Raw genomic sequence first — 20,232 nt, forward strand, 5'->3', positions numbered from 1 at the left:
AAGAAAACCTGTTGAAGGCTGCAAAAGACTTGATACTGGGACGGAGATTCACCCTCCAGCAAGACAATGACCCTAAACATACAGTCAGAGCTACAGTGGAATGGTTTAGATAAGTTGCTCTACTAAGTATTGATGTAGGGAGGCTGAATATTTTTGCTTGTCACACATTTTTGATTATTTAGTTAAACTTTTGTAAGCCATGTATCATTTTCGTTTTACTTATGTGCTAATTGAGTTGGTCTATCAATTTTAAATCAAAATAAAATACATTTAAATTTTTGGTTGTAGGGTGACAAAATGTGAAAAATTCAGGGGGTATAAATACTTTTGCAAGCTACTGTATGTATGGGATATTACTGTATATAAACCTGTGATCCCTATGATGTACTCTTTCCTCCTGTAGCTAAGATGCGTCAGGCCATGACGATAGATGGTTTTCAGATGTACCTGCTGTCACCCGAGGGCTCCATCTTTAACCCAGCTATGCTGGAGCAGCATCAGGACATGAGTCAGCCGCTCTCCCACTACTTCATCTCCTCTTCACACAACACCTACCTGATGGGGGACCAGATAAGAGGACACAGCAGCGTGGAGGCGTACATACGGTACAAACACACATATACACACAAGCACATTCACATTTCAGCACCTATGAACATTATTAGAAAATATTTCTTTCAGGAGTAAGAAAGGTTTTTTATACAGGTGAACATAAATACAGTAAAAAGAAATGGAGTTAGGAAATAACAAAAGTTTACGTAACTCCTTCTCTCTCTTTTTTAAAGGAGAACTCTGGTGTGAAATGGACTTTGGGTGTATTAAAATGTGATAGAATGTACTTACCTTTGTTGAATAGCCCACCTCTGCCCTCCCACAGCTTTCTGAGATCCAGTATTTTGTGCACTTTGCCCAAACAGGCTTTAGAATGAGTGAGACGGGGCATATTTTGTCCCTGCAGATAAATATCTTTTTCTACTGTTATTCAGGTTCAAAGTAGCTCCACACTTCATTAGAAGAATACGGAGACATTTAAAACGAGCCATTTATAACTTTAAATGTGCGCAAGTTTATTAAAATCCATAAATCTCTGGGCGCCACCATCTTTAATTTAAGTCACAATAATAAACTGTTGAGTATGAATAGTAACACATTTTGAGAATTGTATATGTAATTTGTTGTTGCTTCTTTGCATTCTAATATAGACAATATTTTCAGTAACCAGATATTTTCAGCAACAGCTGGAATTCAGCAACAGCATGCATTTCCATGAAATTAATTTTGCAATCTGCTTAACTATCCTACCTATTCTTTCGTGCTCGACGGTTGATTTATTGTGCTTTAAATTTAAGATGGTGGCGCCCTGAGATTTACCTAAGCTATGGGATGTAAACCGTGGCTTTTAATAAACTGCTTGTGCAGTTTTAAAGTTCTAAATGCCTCGTTTTAAATATCAGGGCTCTCTGAATTCTACCAAAGAAGTGTGGAGCCTGTATAACAGTGTAAAAAGCAATTTATCTGCAGTGGCAAAATATGCCCCATCTCACTCATTGGTCAGAGTGCACAAAATACTGTATCTCAGAAAACTGCATGAGAATGAAATTCAACAAAGGTCAGTGCCCTATTAAACCTCTCTACTATTGCATTCTCATAGTGACATTTGCCACAGATAAAGCTGTACATCCACTCAGTTGTGTTCACATCTACTTGCCCTCTGGTGCCATGGAACTTGCCATTGCCATATCACAGGAAAACTTTTACTGGGTAGCTAGCATGTCCCCTCCTCTGCTACCGAGTTGTTTCCCAGACGTCTCACAGGCTTTGAGCAATCAGTGTCTTTTACCCAGACATTCTGCCTACTGAGCCTCATTGCTCCTCTTTGACCCCCTTTCCTCCTAACTCTCACTCTTCTTGGCTTGTCCAGATGTTGTCAAACGTTCTGCACGCTCTGGACAAGAGGACATCATAAGATTTGCCAGATTTCCTGCCTCCTCTGCTGCTACTGGGTCGGTGCAGCCTCCCCCCTCTGCTCAATTCCACTTTCCTCAATCTTCCTTCTCTTTCAATCCTCCCAACTCCCCTTCCCCTATCATCTTTTCCCCCTCCCTGTGGGAGCGGCAGGATAATGGTTAAGGCATTATCACAACACTTACATTGTGTTTATTGTAAAAACTCATCATAATAACGATATAAATATGATTAACTGTACAGCTCTAGTGTTTAAATGAGTGAGTAAATAAACCTTTACTCTGGAAATAAGAAGCTTTTGGTCTAAAATAAAGTTTCTAAAAGTTTGTCATTTAATGCCTTTCATTTGAATAGAATGTCACTGTAATTATTTAAAGTCTGGATTGTTGATTACTGTCAGTCACTGGTGTTATAAATACGGTACATTATGCTGTGAAATGTAACTGGTGCTTTTGTGTGTGTGTGTGTCAGGGCTCTAAAGCGCGGCTGTCGGTGTGTAGAGGTGGACTGCTGGGACGGTCCAAACGGAGAACCCATCGTCTACCACGGACACACTTTCACCTCCAAGATCCTGTTCAAAGACGTGGTCACTGTAGTGGGAAACTACTCTTTCAAAGTACGTCATACTGATCATATTTCTAAGCTCTCTCTCTTTCTCTCTCTCTCTCTCTCGGTCTGTCTTTCCCTCTCACTTTTTTTTTCTTTTTCTCACTCTTTCTCTCTCTCTCTCTCTCTCTCGGCCTGTCTTTCCCTCTCACTTTTTTTTTCTTTTTCTCACTCTTTCTCTCTCTCTCTCTCTCTCTCTCTCTATATATATATATATAGACACACACACATATACAGGGGTTGGACAATGAAACTGAAACACCTGTCATTTTAATGTGGGAGGTTTCATGGCTAAATTGGAGCAGCTTGGTGGCCAATCTTCATTAATTGCACATTATTGCACCAGTAAGGGCAGAGTGTGAAGATTCAATTAGCAGGGTAAGAGCACAGTTTTGCTCAAAATATTGCAATGCACACAACATTATGGGCGACATACCAGAGTTCAAAAGGGTTCAAGAGAGAATTGTTGGTGCACGTCCTGCTGGAGCAACTGTGACCAAGAAAGCAAGTCTTTGTGATGTATCAAGAGCCACGGTATCCAGGGTAATGTCAGCACACCACCAAGAAGGACCAACCACATCCAACAGGATTAACTGTGGAAGCTGTAAGAGGAAGGTGTCTGAAAGGGATGTTCGGGTGCTAACCCGGATTGTATCCAAAAAAACAAAATCACGGCAGAATTCAATGTGCACCTCAACTCTCCTGTATCCACCAGAACTGTCCGTCACCACAATAAATTATTGTGGTCTAAAACCAGGTGTTTCAGGTTCATTGTCCAACTTCCATATGTAATGTTTACCTATTACCTTTCTGTAATTTGTGCATGGTGCCCATGTGTGTGTGTGTGTGTGAATGAATACACCCTTGCACATGGCTGACTACTTGCACATTTGCCAAGTTTGTATGTGTGTCAGGGCGCCTAACCCCCTGCCAGTGTGTGTGAGTGTGTGTGAGAGAATGTGTGAGTGAGTGAGTGATGGTAAAGCGATATAGCCTGGCCGACCCCTCTCTCGCAGTGTGTTGGCTGCTGGTGTGTGTCGTTGGGTGTATCCTTTCCCTTCATCACTTATTCACATGATTATGCTCACGCACACAAACACAGACTACACACACACACACACACACACACACACAAACTATATTCACACACTCATGCTTAGAAACATCAGCATGGCCCATGTGAAAGGCAGACACACAGTACATGGTAAAGTGTGTGATTGTTTATGCTTATGTGTTTTTGCTTAAATTTTTAATTTTTACTGCAGACAAATTTTAAAAAACAAAAATCCTTAAAGAAAGATTGGAAGGCATTTTCATTTACGATATTTTATAAAATCTGGAGGAATTTAAGTGTGTAAAGGACAAGGCCTAACAATAACAAATGTAAAAGGGACGAGTGTGACAGATTCTGTCATGTTTTTGCAATGCAATTCTTAAGCCCTATCGGTCAGTTTTTTGGCTTTCTCTGTCACATGACATTGTGTTGTCACGTGATATCAGGTTTTGCACATGACTTTTATTTCGGTTTGGAGCGAAGCCAAATTTCAGCAACAACTTGAAAGTACAGTTCACAACCACAAAGTGTGAGAGTCCGTATGGAAACATGTTTGTGTCCATTTCTACTTGCTGTTGTGTTTTCGTGGATCTTTGTGGAAACGCGCATCTGGCGCAGATGTGCATCTGGACGGGACTAAAATTACTGGAGGACCACGGAGTTTAGTAAAAAACAGTAGGTAATTTACAGAGGAAATCACAGAGGACCCCCATGAAAGGGAAAACAGTTGAGACTAGAGGCTCAGTCTTACACCCTGGTCAAGGCGTTTAAATAGTTTAAATACGTAAATTTAAGAAACCCTCCATTTTTTTGTTTTCCACACAGTCACAACTTTTCTGGTTTTGGGTTGAATAATATATTATAGTGTTGTTTTATCCCTGTGTGACAGACATCGCAGTATCCGGTCATCCTGTCCATCGAGAACCACTGTAGTGTGGAGCAGCAGAGGACCATGGCTCAGCATCTCACTCGCATACTGGGGGACAAACTGCTGAGAAACGCACTGGAGGGAAAAGGCAGCGACCTGCCTTCACCTGAGGTCAGTAACCGTCAGGAGCTGGACTGACTTGTGATTTAATGGATAAAAAATTGTGTAATAATACATATAATTATAATATTATCCATATAAGGGCTGTCGTACACTGTATGCCTGTATACAGTACTGCTCAGTAAATAGTGACGTAATGGAAACCCACATCACCCCTGTAAAATCTAACACACACACACAAACAAGACCCCTAGCAGTATTGAGGCTCAATGACCCCTCAGGATCACGCTCACTTTCTTCTCCAGTTGGCTGGACTTCGGCCATATGATCTACATTCATGCTACACTGGCATCCTGAATTATTAACACACAGCATAGTATACACACACACACACACACACACACACACGGCACATCATACTAAGATCATTCTAGAACACCACGATTCATTTTAATCTGTGTTTCTAATATAAATCCTGACTCCAGTGTGACATTTAATATTATAGTATATAGATTTTGTGTATAAACCAGGGCTGTCAACATTAAAGCGTTAATGCTAGTAAGGCCTTTTTTCGCAAGTTAATTACTCCACCAAGTTTAACACCAACTTTCACTGTAATCTTCAACGCCGGCGCTCAATGTGCAGATTTGTTTTATGGCTGAAAGACATGACACAGACTACACAATGCCAGAGGAGACATCCCCCAGTGTGCGGTGTCTGGAACCAAGAGCCGGACTCTCAGCTCCAACCCAGATAGAGAGCTTTGGGGCAAGTGAAACACGAAGCACATGGAGCAGATAGGATACTCGGACTCGCTTTGGCAGTGTTCCACATGCTTATTTATTAGTTCATACATGAACTAATGCAGCACAACACACACTCTGGTTTTCTATGCTCTCAGTGTTACATGTTACAAAGTTACATATAATTGCATTTTACATTTTTTTTACATTTAAATATCCACTATAAAAACTTGCATCTTAAGAAGAACAAGTGTGGTTAATTGTAGTTATTCACAGAATATTGTATTAATTACTCTAATTGACATCACTAATATAACCCTAATATCCAGTATGGTGTATTAATATCCAGAATTAAGTTATAATAACATTTACACTCTGTATCCGGGCTTCAATGTATTTTATCCTGGGTATATGTTGTGTGCTTCAAATTTTTATTATATTTTATTATACACATTTTGATATATGTGTGCTGTAAATAATATTACAAGTAAAACCCCAGTTCCAAAAAATATGAAATATAAATAAATGTAAATAACACCAAAATGAATTTAATAATATTTTATTCAAAACAGAATATTTAACACATATCAAATGTTGAAAGTGAGACATTTAACCTTTTAATGAAACTTAAACTTATTTACAGAGACATGTCTACCACTTCTTTAAATGTTTGGAAAGTGAAGAAATCAATTGCTGGAGTTTTGGGAGAGTTTGCCCAGCAGTTCTAGCTTTTCTGTTGGTAAAAGGTCTGGACTGCAGGACCTGGACTAGACTGTTGTGATGGATGCAATATGTGGTTTAGCATTGTCTTGCTGAAGTATGCAAGGTTTCCCTGTAGAGACATTGTCTGGATGGAAACATGATGTTCTAATATATATATAAACAGTGACAAGCTAACTGTTTATGTGACAAGATAACAACCTAATGTTAGTGTAGGTTTATGTTTATGATAATAAGCAAACCTGTTTGTGTGTGTAGGATCTGAAGGGTAAAATCCTACTGAAAGGGAAGAAGATCGGTGGTCTAGAAAGGAGTCTGGACGGGGTGGTGGAAGACTCCTTGGCAGCGGAGGTCAGCGATGAAGACGATGCTGCTGAAATAGAGGAAGAAAATCTTCACAACGACTCAATTCGCCGCAAACCTAAGGTGGAGCTCTCTCTCGCTTTATTTCTCTATATAGATCTCACACACTGCCAAAGCTGTTAAAGAACTAAATTTATGTTTTAGCTGAACTTTCTTTGTATAATTATACTCTTCCTGCTTTTCAGTGGCTGGTGTTTATGTTATGTAAGTGCTGGTGTAGTTGCTAGGTTATGTGTGCATACAGTAAATTAATAATTGAAGGGCTGGTTTCCCAGACAGGGATTAAGCCTAGTCCTGCACTACACAGCGTTCTGAATGAAGATTGTCCATTCATGTAATTTAAGACTAGGTTTAATGGCTGTCTGGGAAATTAACCCCAAGAGTTTTGGTCAGAATGCCATTATCGTGCAATATCGCCACTTCTAGACCTCTTAGCCAAATTAAATTGCAGATACAGAACTAATGGTGGTATCGTTGGTTTTAGATGTTCACATCCTTTGCACTTTATTTGCTAACAGCTATTTGTACAAACTAGAGAATGAAAGCTCTGAGATTATGAAACAAATGGTAAGATTTCCATGCTGCTTTACTAAATAACAAAGCTCAATAGAGTTTAAACAAGCAAAGAAAAGATCAAAACCGATATAACATATACCATATTTTCTGCACTATAAGGTGCACTATCAATAAACGTCTATTTTCTGGTCTATTTTCATACATAAGGCACACTGGATTAAAAGGCACATTATGTGTCACTAGTAAGGAACAGCGGTGTCGCCATGTTTTCCTTCTAATTCAAGTCCGGCAGAGGAGAACAACACAAGGAAAAAGAAAGAAAATCTTCACACAGAATAGTTCTAATAGGGTCATAAAAATTTTATAGTCAGGGGTTTTAAAAGGAGGGCAGTGTTGTTATCCACTACCCCGCCCCATCCTTACATAACCTGAACCACAATCCCTCACACCCCAGCCTCAACGCTGCCGTGAAACACCAGCGTGCCGCAGCAGGCTCAGTGTTCTCCTCGATGTTGTGATGTGGACCGGCTGACGGGACGGGGTGGCCAGTGGAAACGGGTGGATTAACAGCTAATAAAAGATGGATGGGGTGAGAGCTGGGGCCAGATATCAGACGCGTGAGAGAAGACGAGAGGAGAGAGGGATATGCCCATGGTGTTGTGTGTACAGACAGAGAGAGGAAGAGAAATAGAGAGAAAGAAAGATTGAGGTGGAGATAGCAGAGGGGGGAGAGCGAGGAACAGAAGACAGGTGAGAAAGAGATAGTCGGAGAAAAGGAGAAAGTGAGAGCGAGAGACAGACAGTGACTGAGGGAGAGAGAGAAAGAGAAAAGATTAGATCAAGCTCTCAAACTCTGTGACTCTGTGATGTAACACTGAGTGAGTGTGTGTGTGTGTGTGTGTGTGTGTGTGTATGTGTATGTGTGTGTGTGTGTGTGTGAGGCTACAGTTTGATAGACTGGGACACTTGCTCATTTGAACTCTGGGTAATTGCAGTACGTATCACGTATCTTGGCTTTTTTAGGTCCACCTTATTTAAAAACACCTTGTGCTTTTAGTAACTGGCCACTTTATTAAAAACACCTACCATCTTGTGCTTCCACTTACTGGCCACTTTATTAGAAACACCTACCATCTTGTGCTTCCACTAAATGGCCACTTTATTAGAAACACCAACCGCCTTGTGCTTCCTATTACTGGCCATTTTATTAGAAACACCTTCCACCTTGTGCTTCCACTTACTGGCCACTTTATTTGAAACACCTACTATCTGTGCTTCCACTCACTGGCCGCTTTATTAAAAAATACCTTGTGCTTTCAGTAACTGGCCACTTTATTAAAAACACCTACCATCTTGTGCTTCCACTAATTGGCCACTTTATTAGAAACGCCAACCGCCTTGTGCTTCCACTTACTGGCCACTTTATTAGAAACACCTACCCTCTTGTGCTTCCACGTTCTGGCCACTTTATTAGAAACACCTACCATCTTATTCTTAATCACTGGCCACTTTACTAGAAACACCCATCACCTTGTTTTTTCATTTACTGGCCACTTTATTAGAAACACCTAGCTTGTATTTTTACTCACTGGCCACTTTATTAGAAACATCAACCATCTTCCTCTCATTGGCCACTTTATGTAAAACACCTACCAATTATGCTTCTACTCACTGGCCACTTTATAAGAAACACCTACTGCCTTGGGAACACCTGCCATTTTGTTCTTCCCTCACTAACCACTTTTATAAAAACACCAATCTTGTACTTTTTACTGGCCGCTTTATTAGAAACACTGAACATCTTGTGCTTCCACTCACTGGACGCTTTATTAGAAACACCAACCACCTTCTCTGCTTCACTGCTTCCTCGTATTGCCCACTTTAATGGAAATGCCTACCTTTGTGCTCTCAGTCAATGGCCACTTTAATAGAAACGCCTGGGGTACAGTGACAGGTGACAAGGGGTGTTTCTAATAAAGTGGCCAGTGAGTGGAAGAATAGGGTAGGTGTTTCTGTTTGAATTGGTCTTGAGTCACTCAGAGTGGCATTCATTGTTTTGCAGAGGCGTAAGTTGGTGTTACAGTGATATCAGTGACTGTTATCGGTCCTTCGGTGCCAGCAGGCACGCTCCACCAGGGCACTCATCCACACCCACATACCCACACACACACACACACATACAGAGAGTAGTGTGCCCACTAAAGCGTTACTGTCAGAGGCTCAGAGCCAGAGAGATTAGCAGTGCTGCTGTCCACCACACAGCTGCTCTACAGGAAAACTGATCTCAAACTGCAGCCAGATAACCTGCCATTACTCACAAACACACACACACACACACACACACACACACTAGAAAGTTCACCCACTGTGGAAAGATACACACACAGCTGGCAAGTGTGCATCCAACACACATTATGTGGAGTGCCAGGGACTCCACCTGGCATCGAGACACACCCCACTCACCTGGTTCACCTGACATGCAATGTGATCCTCTGAACCTGTCTTATAATGCCTACTGTCTGCTTCAGCTTGCACCTCCATTTAAAAAAGGAAAAAACACAATTTATGCCAATAAGTGAAAGGCTTTATCTGGCCACTTTAATAGAAAACCCTACTTTGTGTATACAGTTTGATCCATAAATATTTGGCAGTGACACAATCTTCATGATTTGGGCTCTGCATACTGTATTTAAAAATGCAATTAAAGTATCAAATTTTAGGTTTAATTCAATTGGTTGAACAAAACTATCCTATGAAGTGTTTAGAAATTACATTTTTCTTATCAGTGCCTGAAGTCTGAAACCCATGGACATCAGCAAACACTGGGTTTCTTGCTTTATGATGGTTTGTCAGGTCTTTTCTGCAGCTGCCTCAATTGTTGCTGGTGTATGGGTCTTTCTGTTTTTAGTTTTATTCTAAGTGATTGAAATGCAGCTCAATCAGGTTGAGATCTATTGATTGACTCGGTCACTATAGAATATTTCACTTCTTTGTCATAAAAACTCCTGGGACTGATGTATCTGAGTCGGTGCGCTTTCCACCAGGCGAGCTGGCTACTCGCCAGTGCTACATTAGCAGCAGTTCAGAAAGTGGCGGTGACTGACTTCACATGTATCGGAGGAGGCATGTGCTAGTCTTCACCCTCTTGGTGTTATGGCATCACTAGTGAAAGGGCCATTGTCATCTGTACTGTAAAGCACCGTTCAATTATCCTTGCTGCATTTGTTTGAATCTGAGGAAAGTAAATCCCTGTACACTTCAGGGTACACACACTACCATCATACCAGTACAGGTTGATCTTGGTTTCACTTGTCCAAAGAATGCTGTTTCAGAACTGAGCTTGCTAGTTTAGTAGTAGTTTTTTCTATTTCTATAATCTGGCCTTTCTATTGATTTTCACCTTGTGTAAACCCTCTGTATTTGCTCTCATGAAGCCTTCTCTTTATAGTAGACTTAGATACTAAAAAAATCCTTACTTCCTCGAGAGTGTTCTTCACTTGTTTTAAAGGTTTTTTTTCTTCTCTATGAAAAGGATTCAGTGATCATTCCCCACTGTTGTGTTCCATTGGTATCCAAGCCTTTTTGAGTTCCAGAACTCACCACTGCATTTATTTTTAAACAGAATGTCAGAACGTGCCGAACTGTTGGTTTAGCCTCTTTTATGATTTCCATTGAGAGCACCTTTCACCTTTTGACATGTTGTGGGTTCACAACAACTGCTTACAAAAAGAAAAGAAAAAAACACCTGGAATCAGCTCCAAACCCTTTTCCTGCTTAACTATGTATAAACAAGGGATTAGCCCATAAAATCCATAAAATAACTTTATAGATCATTTGTTCAATTACTTTTGTGCAAATGTTCAATGCAATCAAATCCTCACAACAATGATATAAAAGGAAAAAAAATGTTACTCAAACAGAAAAGCATTTTTTCATCTTTCATAGGACATAAAAAAATCATGGGACACTGTGCTTGTTCCTGTCCCACGATATGTGGCATGTCAGTACAAATATCATTAACCTTGACTTGTTGTGTGTGTGTCTCCATACAGAAATCAAAGCAGGGCTTGTCTAAAGAGTTGTCGGACTGTGTGGTGTACTGCAAAAGTGTCCACTTTAACAGCTTCAAGCACTCGCGGATCCACTCCAAATTCTACGAGATTTCCTCCTTTGCTGAATCCAAGGCCAAGAAGCATATGAAGGATGCAGGTAAAGATCTCAGTTCCTCCCTTAGATCAACTTAATTTTGACCAAGAAGGATGTATGATGTGATGTGATGCTGATGTGTGCAGTGGAACAACCTAGCTGCTGGACTTTAACCCTTAATTAATTCCTCTGTGAATAGCATTTTTTTATTTTTAGAATCTGTTGCACCATTTAAGGTGGAGCAAGAAATTTTGCCAGCGAGTCGCATTATTAGCATTTGTTTATACTTGTTATGAAGAAAATGTACAAACGAAAATTTGTACAAACATACCAATAAACACAATAGATGATATCACAATATTAAATATTATTGAGGTCATGTCCATTTATTGTACAATAAGTCGATAATATAATTATTGTGACCGGCCTAATCCACATTCAATTCAGAAGGTCTTTTTGTCCATATGCTGCCCACCTCACAACGTACAGGATCTACTGCTAAATTAGTGTTGGTGCCAGATACCACAGGGCACGTTCAGAGGTTTAATGAAGTTCATGCCTTGATGGGTCAGAGCTGTGTTGGAGGCGCAAGGGGCCTAAAGATTCAGCAAAACCATAGACTGTGTATATCTGGACAGAGCATGTCTCTCAAAAGTGAAGCCACCACAGGTCAGGCACCCCCTGCTGTTCGGTGTCAGAAAGCTGTGTAACCCCACCCACCCCCATAGGTTTCAATGGCAAAACAGACAAATTTCAATCACGTTTTTTCCAATATACTGTAATTCTGTAACCTCCTTTATTTAAATGCAGCAGCTAGTGTAACCTCTGCTTATATTGTACATTTTATATCCCCACAGAATTTGTTTTTTAAAAGTGTGGTTATTGTAAAAGGGCTGGGTTACACCTAGCTTGAGACCAATAACTGTATTGGTGGGACTATAGACTGTGTATAGCTCTGTGGAGGCAGCCCTCAGGGGCAGGTATATTTAAATGAGTAGGCTGTCTCTCCACAGTCTTTCTCCCTCCTCTGGTCTCTACTGCGCAGACATGGCTCATTCATTTATTCATTGAATAAATGGGAACGGCGACACGCCGTCCATCTTTTTTACAGTCTCTGTGTAAAACTCACTGATAGTGCATGTAAAATTACTGTCATTTTAAAATGTTTTTTTCTCTTTGGACAGGAGCTGAATTTGTGCATCATAATGCCCGGCAGCTGACACGTATTTATCCCAATGGAATCAGAACCGACTCCTCCAACTTTAACCCACAGGAGATGTGGAGCGCAGGGTGCCAAATTGGTGAGTACCTATAAGTCAGTGAGTCTCTTTGAGGTTGATTTATTTTAACCATTGGTGGATAAGTAGAGTGGCTTGCAAAAATATTCAAATTCCTTTTCACATTTTGTCACCTTAAAACCACAAATGAAATGTATTTTATTGATCATGTTAAGTTAATGAGAAGATGGATGGAGCTAAATACAGGGCAATCCTGAAAGAAAACATGTTGGAGGCTGCAAAATATTTGAGCCTGTAAAGGAGATTCACCTTCCAACAAGACAATGACCCTAAATAAACAGCCAGAGCTACAGTAATATGGTTTGTATCAAAGAATATTCTTGTGTTAGAATGGCCCAGTCAAAGTCCTGACCTAAGGAGAGGACTTAAGGAGAAAAAAATATAAAAATAAAATAAAATGAAAATTTTCCCTTTCTTCTGTTCCAGTTGCTCTGAACTTCCAGACGGCTGGTATGGAAATGGATCTGAACGATGGTCTTTTTACTCAAAACGGCTGCTGCGGTTATGTGCTGAAGCCAGCATTCATGCGAAGCTTAGAAAAACGCTTTGATCCAGAGCACCCTGAGATACGGGATGGATACAGACCTGTAACTCTCACTATAAAGGTAAGAACACTCGATATGTGTTTTTTCTCTAGTCCTTTTTGTGACCAACATCAGCTGCGCTGCATGTTGAAGAGCGGTTGATGGCTTGCCTATAGATCGCTAAAATATTAACCAAATGTGTGGTTACTCTGCAACACAGAATCATTAATTAATTCATAAAGAATCATCCTGAATTTTCATACACAACTCTGTGTGTGTTCAATGTTAGGTAATAAGTGGTCAGCAGCTTCCGAAAGTGAACCTTAAGGAAGGCTCTATAGTGGACCCGTTGGTTCGGGTGGAGATACATGGTGTACCGAAGGATCAGGCCAGACAGGAGACCCGACACATCGACAACAACGGTCAGCTTTTGTGTGATGTTGCTTAATGTTTTTTAGAATGTTAATCGTGAGACCAGTAATCTGTCTTAGATTTAGTGTTAGCAGTAGTGGTAGAAGAATAATGTTAGTATTAGCTGCAGTATTATTATTTGTAGTAGCAATGTTAGTCTTAGTAGTTTGGCTCCACTGAGCACTGAGAATATACCAACACCCAAATAATAGCTACACTGTGGTGATCTTATGATTTTCGGACCATTAAAGAACACAGTCTGTATTTAAGAACTACAACGTTTCAGCTCTGTAATCTGAATCTATTATATATAGTATTATTGTATGTATTTGTAGTTGTAGTAGTACTGTTATTGTTGGTATTAGTATTAGTGTTTGTATTACCTAAACAATTAGTATTTGTATTTATAGTAGAGTTCATGTTAGTATATAAGTGTTAGTTAGTACCATTATTAATGACTGTTGGCAATTATTCCTTCCCTCCGCAGGTTTTAACCCCATGTGGCACGAAACTCTTACATTTACCATCCACGTTCCTGAGCTTGCTCTGGTGCGCTTTGTGGTGGAGGACTATGACAAGACCACGAAGAATGACTTCATAGGACAGTACACGCTTCCATTTTCCTGTTTACAGCAAGGTATTGAGAAACTTCAAAACCACTTCAAACTCAGTATTGTGCGTACCATATCCTACAGAGTTCATGCTTTCTTACTTACTAAGCGTTGCATGTTGATATATAGTTCTGGAAAAAAAATAAGAGACTTCAAGGAACATTGTAGTTTTATTCTATAAACTACAGACAACATTTCTCATTTAGAGCATTTATTTGCAGCAAAAAAATGAGAAATGGCTGAAATAATGAAAAATAAATTTCAGGCCCTAAATAATGCAAAGAAACCCAGTTTTATGTATTTAGAAATCAATATTTGGTGCAATAACCCTGTTTTTAATCACAATTTTCATTCATTTTGGCATATTCTTCTCCACCAGTCTTACAGACTGCTTTTGGATAACTTTATGCCACTCCTGGTACAAAAAAGTCAAGCAGTTCAGTTTGGTTTGATGGCTTGTGATCATCCATCTATAATCTCTTGATTATATTCCAGAGGTTTTCAATTTGGTAAAATGAAAGAAACTCAAAATTTTTAAGTGGTCTCTTCTTATTTTTTTCCAGAGCTGTATATATGGGCACCATAGATGCTAGATGACTTTTATAGTTATAGCACATAACAGACTGGATATATCACACGATAAACATAAACGAAAACATTTAACAAGATTATACATCACAACTTATAGGTGTGTTTGTTTCCTAGCTGTCCCCTGGGCGAATACTGCTGTCCCATGGCTTTTGGCATGCCTGTGTATTGTGCAGTGACGCTAGCATTAATTTGAACAGAATATGAAAAGATGAAAAACCTGTTCTGCGAAAACAGTTCTTTAACATCTTTTTTTTTCCTTTGGATTTGCAAAATGTTGGAATGAAAACCAGTCTTAAACTCTATCTGGACGGGATTAGTTTTTTTAGGGAGATGTCTGTAAAAAATATTTCACACTTCTACTCAGTGATAAAACTCTTGCATCCGGACTTCAATTGAAAAACAGAAGGACCAGTGAGTTTTTAGGCTTTCTCGGTCTCATGACATAGTGTTCAGTAGCTCTTCCACTTCTACTCACTGTTGTGTTTGTGGATCTCTGTGAAAACACACGGCCAATGTGTAATTATGGTGCATGGTAGTGGACAAATAGCTATTTTATTAAACACGAGGAGACGAAACTCAGAGATGTGGATCCAGACAGGAACTAAAATTACCAGAGAACCAGGAAGTTCAGCAAAAAACAGTAAATAATTCAGCCTGTAATTTTCTCAGAGGATGTCTAAGGAAACACATACATGGTCGTTCCGGACGGGATTAAAATAACAGAGGACCACAATAAAATTACTCCAAGACCCTCTCAGAAACTAATCCCGTCCGAATAGGGCTTTGGCTCAACTGAGCACTGATAATTAAAGAACAGTCTAAAAGGAGGATAAAAAATGTATGCATAGAAGCAGAAGGTCTGCAGTCTGTAATTACACAGAATACACAGAAGTACAGTGTGCTCCTTTATGCTCAGTGGAGCTGAATAATAGATAATAGATAATAGGTGTTGAAACAAGGAGGTGGTCATAATGTTATGCTTGATCGGTGTATATTCTCCAGCTTCCAGTTTCCTGATTTTTTTTCTATGTATGTTCCAGGATATCGCCACATTCACCTTCTGTCGAAAGATGGCACCAGCATCCCACCATCCTCTCTCTTTGTTCATATCAGGATCAAAGAAGGAACCTAACACCTACTAATTACAGAAACAGTGTCACTGAGTCACACACTCACCAACACAAACACAAACACACACACACAGGGCTTTTTACGGACAAGTACTAGTCTTCCACATGACTATATAATGTCATACTGACACAGCAATAGCTATGATAGACGCTGTACCGTAATTAGGAACAGAGGAATTTTCTATTAAGCTAAGCTCAGTTTTGTAGGAATAATAGCGATAATAGCGAGCCAAATCTTTTTTAACTATTAGACTAATGCTTGTGTGACAAACTGATTTTATTATCTAACACCCTTCAGTGTCGGATGTGCTATGTCTTATCTATCCCTCTCTATTTTAAATGTAGATTTTAGACTTAAATGTGCGATACGTGACTTTTATTTTGCTTTTCTGTTTCGGTAAACTGCATGCTGCTGGTTTACTGTTGGTCACATGACGATATACGACCCTGTGTGTTGTGCTTTGTCCTAACAATACCCAGGCCCAAGAACTCTAAGGACCAGAAGTGTTATCAGTTGAGCAGCTTGACACAAGCTGAAGTGTTGCTGTCATGAAAAAAAAAAAACTCACATCACAGAAGAAACAGAAGAAAACCATTCTTAAAGAGATTTTCAAAATTTCCTTATTAAATCTTTAATAATCAACATAATTGACACCCACAAAGCAGACAGAGGTCAATAAGGCTTATTTATACTACCTTATGTATGGAAATTAATATGTCCATTTCAAACAATGTAACCCTCATTGCCCACATATTTCTATGCTCACTGTACGTTGGCATTAATGTTAAGCAATACATCTACTAGATGGCACTTCAGAGATGGGATCGTCCCAGAAATTATTGCGATACACAATGTTTTTGTAATTTCATAACTATTAAATGCCACTGAAATAATGATAACAGAATAGCATTAAAAGGAAATTATACACTTTTTAAGCACAACAAAATTTAATTGAATTAATAATTTATTAAAATTAGTTTGGGAATGATATTCTTATTTCTTCACTTACTTTAGTCCACACTGTGTGTATGTAGTCACAGTTATTAAAGCGTGACGGGCTAAAATATTGCTTACTGTTATATATGTGACCAAATATACAAATAAGCACAATAGACAATATCACGATTATCAAATATTATTGAGGTATTTATTATATGATAAATCGATATTGCAATTATTATGACAGCCCTATTCAGAGATAAACGTTTTTGGCAACAAAAAACTAAATTAAATTCTGGACAAAAATAATCCAAAATATAACCCAAAATATAGAGGATTTTTTATAGAGGCTTTATTTACCATATAACACTGGTAAATTACGGTCAAACCAATTTAAATGAAAGCGTGTCAACTCAAGTTTAAAAAAAAATCCAGCTTCAACATCTGACTATTGAGATAACAGGAAAGCAACACAATCCATTCAATCTGCTGCATTATAATGCTTCTCCTGTTCAGTTAAGTTAATTTAGAGATAATAGTGTTATAAGAAGCATTTTAGCCTAGACTGCACTTATGTGCTAAGTACAGTGGTATGTATAATTCATAATATTGATTTATGTTATGGTTATCTTTAATTTATTCATTATATTTTAGGTTAAATTGAGTATAGTGGTTTTATAGTGCATGTATGTTTAGAATGACCTCTGTTCTTCAGTTACTCAACCTTTTAGTCCAGATGACTTGCTGCCCAATGAGCTGGACAGTGACTGAAGTACAGGCGCGACTGTAAAACAGAAGCGTTTACAGTGCATTGTTTAGAGCGACAGTGTGGGCATGACGGCAAGCTAATGGGGTCCATTACACTGTCTGCCTGACCAGCAGCGGACTGTAAGGGCTCAGTTACAGACACTGGAGGAGAGGCAGTGAAAATTTAAAGTGTCCCAACCACAGACCACAACCAGCTCCCCCAGCTCAGCTGGAGCTACACTTTACTGTTACACAACACAGCAGCACAGTGATAATGCAATCTCTACTGGGTTTATTTGTCTATTTATTTATTTATTCACTATTAGATTGTATGAGGGAAAGATAATTGTTTCTGAACTGAGCTGCATGATTCTCCTACTGTAATTTTTATATCATATTTATGCTGCTGGTTAATAGTATTATTTTTATACCCTTGTGCTTTTATTGTAGTTCTTATTGCACGCTCGTGAGTCTTCCGATGAAGATCTCCTCTCTTCTGTTTGTACAATTGTAAGCCGTATGTATTTTGTTGAGAATTTATTAACTGCATTTATTAATTTGCCACGTCAAGCCGAGATCAATCAGAGGTCTGGAAGACCATGAAAAAATTCTAAGGAAACTGAACTGCTCATTTATTCAGCAAACGACCTTTATAAAGACTGATCAGACTCTGGATGGGTGTTGCACTCTTCTATTGTGCAGTGATACCTACACTGATGAGACCTTCCTGGATCTGTCTCATCAAAAGAAAACCTCAGAGCTTGGTATAAGCTCAAAAAAAGGCCTGTGCACTGATGACATTAACCCTTTTAGGCACACAATGAGAATGTCTCTTAAAATGTGGAAAAAATGATATGGACAAATTGCAAACGCTTGTCTGCCTTTACCTGCATATTTACTTGAGTGACACCTAATTCTTAATCCATAGGTGTTCTAACTCACTCATCCATGTGTTTATTGACCCTGCTTTGTGCACTGCAAAGTTGGCAGTAGAGGTCTGCGCAGGACTGCTTTTTTAAACTCGCTCCTGCCCACTCCCGCGTCTTTTGGCTTCATTTTCATTGAATGAATGGGAACAGCGACATGGCGTCCATCTTTTTTACAGTCTCTGGTTCAAACACATGTCGTCAGGTGAATTGGAGATGCTGATCCTTCCTCTGCTTTGAGATTTTTCTTGAGGGTTTTTTGTTGCTTGCATGGGAATCATAGCGTGATTATTACAATTTTCTTAACTATTTATCAACATGTTAATGTGCTCCCGCATCGCCTGGATTGATTAAACTTCCGCTCCCGCAAATAACTGTTCTGATGGATCCTGCGGGACTCTGGCGGGAGTGCAGACCTCTAGTTGGGAGCATGAAATTCAAGAATTCCTTACACTGGAACTAACTCCTGAAAAACAACCACAGACAATAATCCCCCCTTCACCAAATTTAACACTTGGCTTTGTGCAGTCAGACAAATACCATTTTCCTGGCTTGTCTATCAGATTGCCAGACAGAAAAATGTGATTTGTTACTCCAGAAAACACGTCTCAGAGTCCAGTGAGGGCGTGCCTAACAACATTGCATCTGACACTTTGCTTTGTGCTTGGTGATGCATGAAAACCCATTCCATAAAGTTTCCTACACACTGTTCCTGAGCTAATCTGAAATCCACATGAAGTTTGAAAGTCTGCGTGAGTGAATACTTTTGGCAATATGGTGTATGTGCTCAAAATATTACCAAATAAACACATAAAATTTACACTGGACTGGTCAAAACATCACATCCTGCTCCCTACAGTTGTTTGCTAAAATTTTAACTGTCCGCAGAAAAAAAAATCAGAAAACGTAGAGATTTTCTCTTTAAACTCAATTGCAAAGTAAGAAATGAGGAAGAAAATGTGCCTAAAAGGGTTAAAAAGACTTGGCTTTTTTATGAAGAGCTTATCAATTAGATGGTTTGTAATTTTTTATTTTAAAGATGATGCAACTGGAGTTGGAAATGTTCTGTTAAATGTTTGTGTTAAATCACAGGAATGTGCTTGTCCTCATCCTAGTGTCAGAAGCAATTTCAGGTGACAGGGAGTCCTGTGTAGAGAGGGGGTGGGGATAATTATCTCTGGGGGGAAAAAATGTGGTAAAAGTGTTTAAATCTGTTAAATAATAACGAAGTTGGATAAACGTGTAGAATAAAATTCAAATTTAGTGTTTTTAATACTAAATTAAGTTAAAAAAAAATACATAATTAAAATTAATCTTGAAGCTGAATGTAGTTGGTTTTTCATTGCTGTTTGTACATATTGTTTACTACATTAAGTAGTAATGTATTTTGACAGACTTTGCATTTATCCTTTTGCCATGATCCACACAGAATAAAGACATTTTAAGTACATTATTTTCTGTAAAGTCATTTTTTGATGCAGTTATAGTTTGTTTTGATATATATATATGCTTAAGGCATTATGCTATAGGAATATGATTGATGTAACATAAGATGTAAAAATCAATTAGTCATACTGATAGTGTCATAATGATGCATGAAACATGATTTCATGCATGTTTTTAATAAAGTGTGTCGTTTTTACTTCAGGAATGTCAGTTTAAACTGTAAAACCGAAGGTGAAAAAGATGTGTGCAGTGTGTGCTCACGATGCCAGGTGACCTGTCAATCAACACATTGCCACAACCCTTTAATTATAACAAATTATACCACAGTTAGTTCCGACCCTGCAATGTGATTGGCTGAGAGGTGCTCTATGAGTGCCCTTATCAGCTGGTAATGCACTGTAACTGAAGCTCTCCATGTATAACTCAACCACATGCAGGTAACCTAGCAACGATGCAGCACTTACAAGCCAAACAGCACAGCTACAAACAGAGCAGCAATGGAACAAT

The 20,232-nt window shown here is 39.0% G+C and overlaps 1 protein-coding gene across 2 annotated transcripts in view; it reads left to right on the forward strand.

Moving 5' to 3' along the window:
• plcd4a (phospholipase C, delta 4a) overlaps positions 1-19,732 on the forward strand; it is a 30,463-nt gene extending 10,731 nt beyond the window's left edge. For both annotated transcript variants that reach the window (XM_022665414.2, XM_022665415.2), the window contains exons 7-16: positions 404-605; positions 2,437-2,581; positions 4,515-4,664; positions 6,335-6,502; positions 11,008-11,164; positions 12,286-12,402; positions 12,826-13,004; positions 13,213-13,345; positions 13,822-13,971; positions 15,577-19,732. In XM_022665414.2, coding sequence (XP_022521135.2) covers positions 404-605; positions 2,437-2,581; positions 4,515-4,664; positions 6,335-6,502; positions 11,008-11,164; positions 12,286-12,402; positions 12,826-13,004; positions 13,213-13,345; positions 13,822-13,971; positions 15,577-15,668 — 1,493 coding nt within the window. In that variant the 3' untranslated portion in view covers positions 15,669-19,732. The remainder of the gene's footprint in view (positions 1-403; positions 606-2,436; positions 2,582-4,514; positions 4,665-6,334; positions 6,503-11,007; positions 11,165-12,285; positions 12,403-12,825; positions 13,005-13,212; positions 13,346-13,821; positions 13,972-15,576) is intronic.
• Positions 19,733-20,232: the final 500 nt, after the last annotated feature.

This window comes from Astyanax mexicanus, chromosome 23 (assembly GCF_023375975.1).
Source record: "Astyanax mexicanus isolate ESR-SI-001 chromosome 23, AstMex3_surface, whole genome shotgun sequence".
NCBI lineage: Eukaryota > Metazoa > Chordata > Actinopteri > Characiformes > Acestrorhamphidae > Astyanax > Astyanax mexicanus.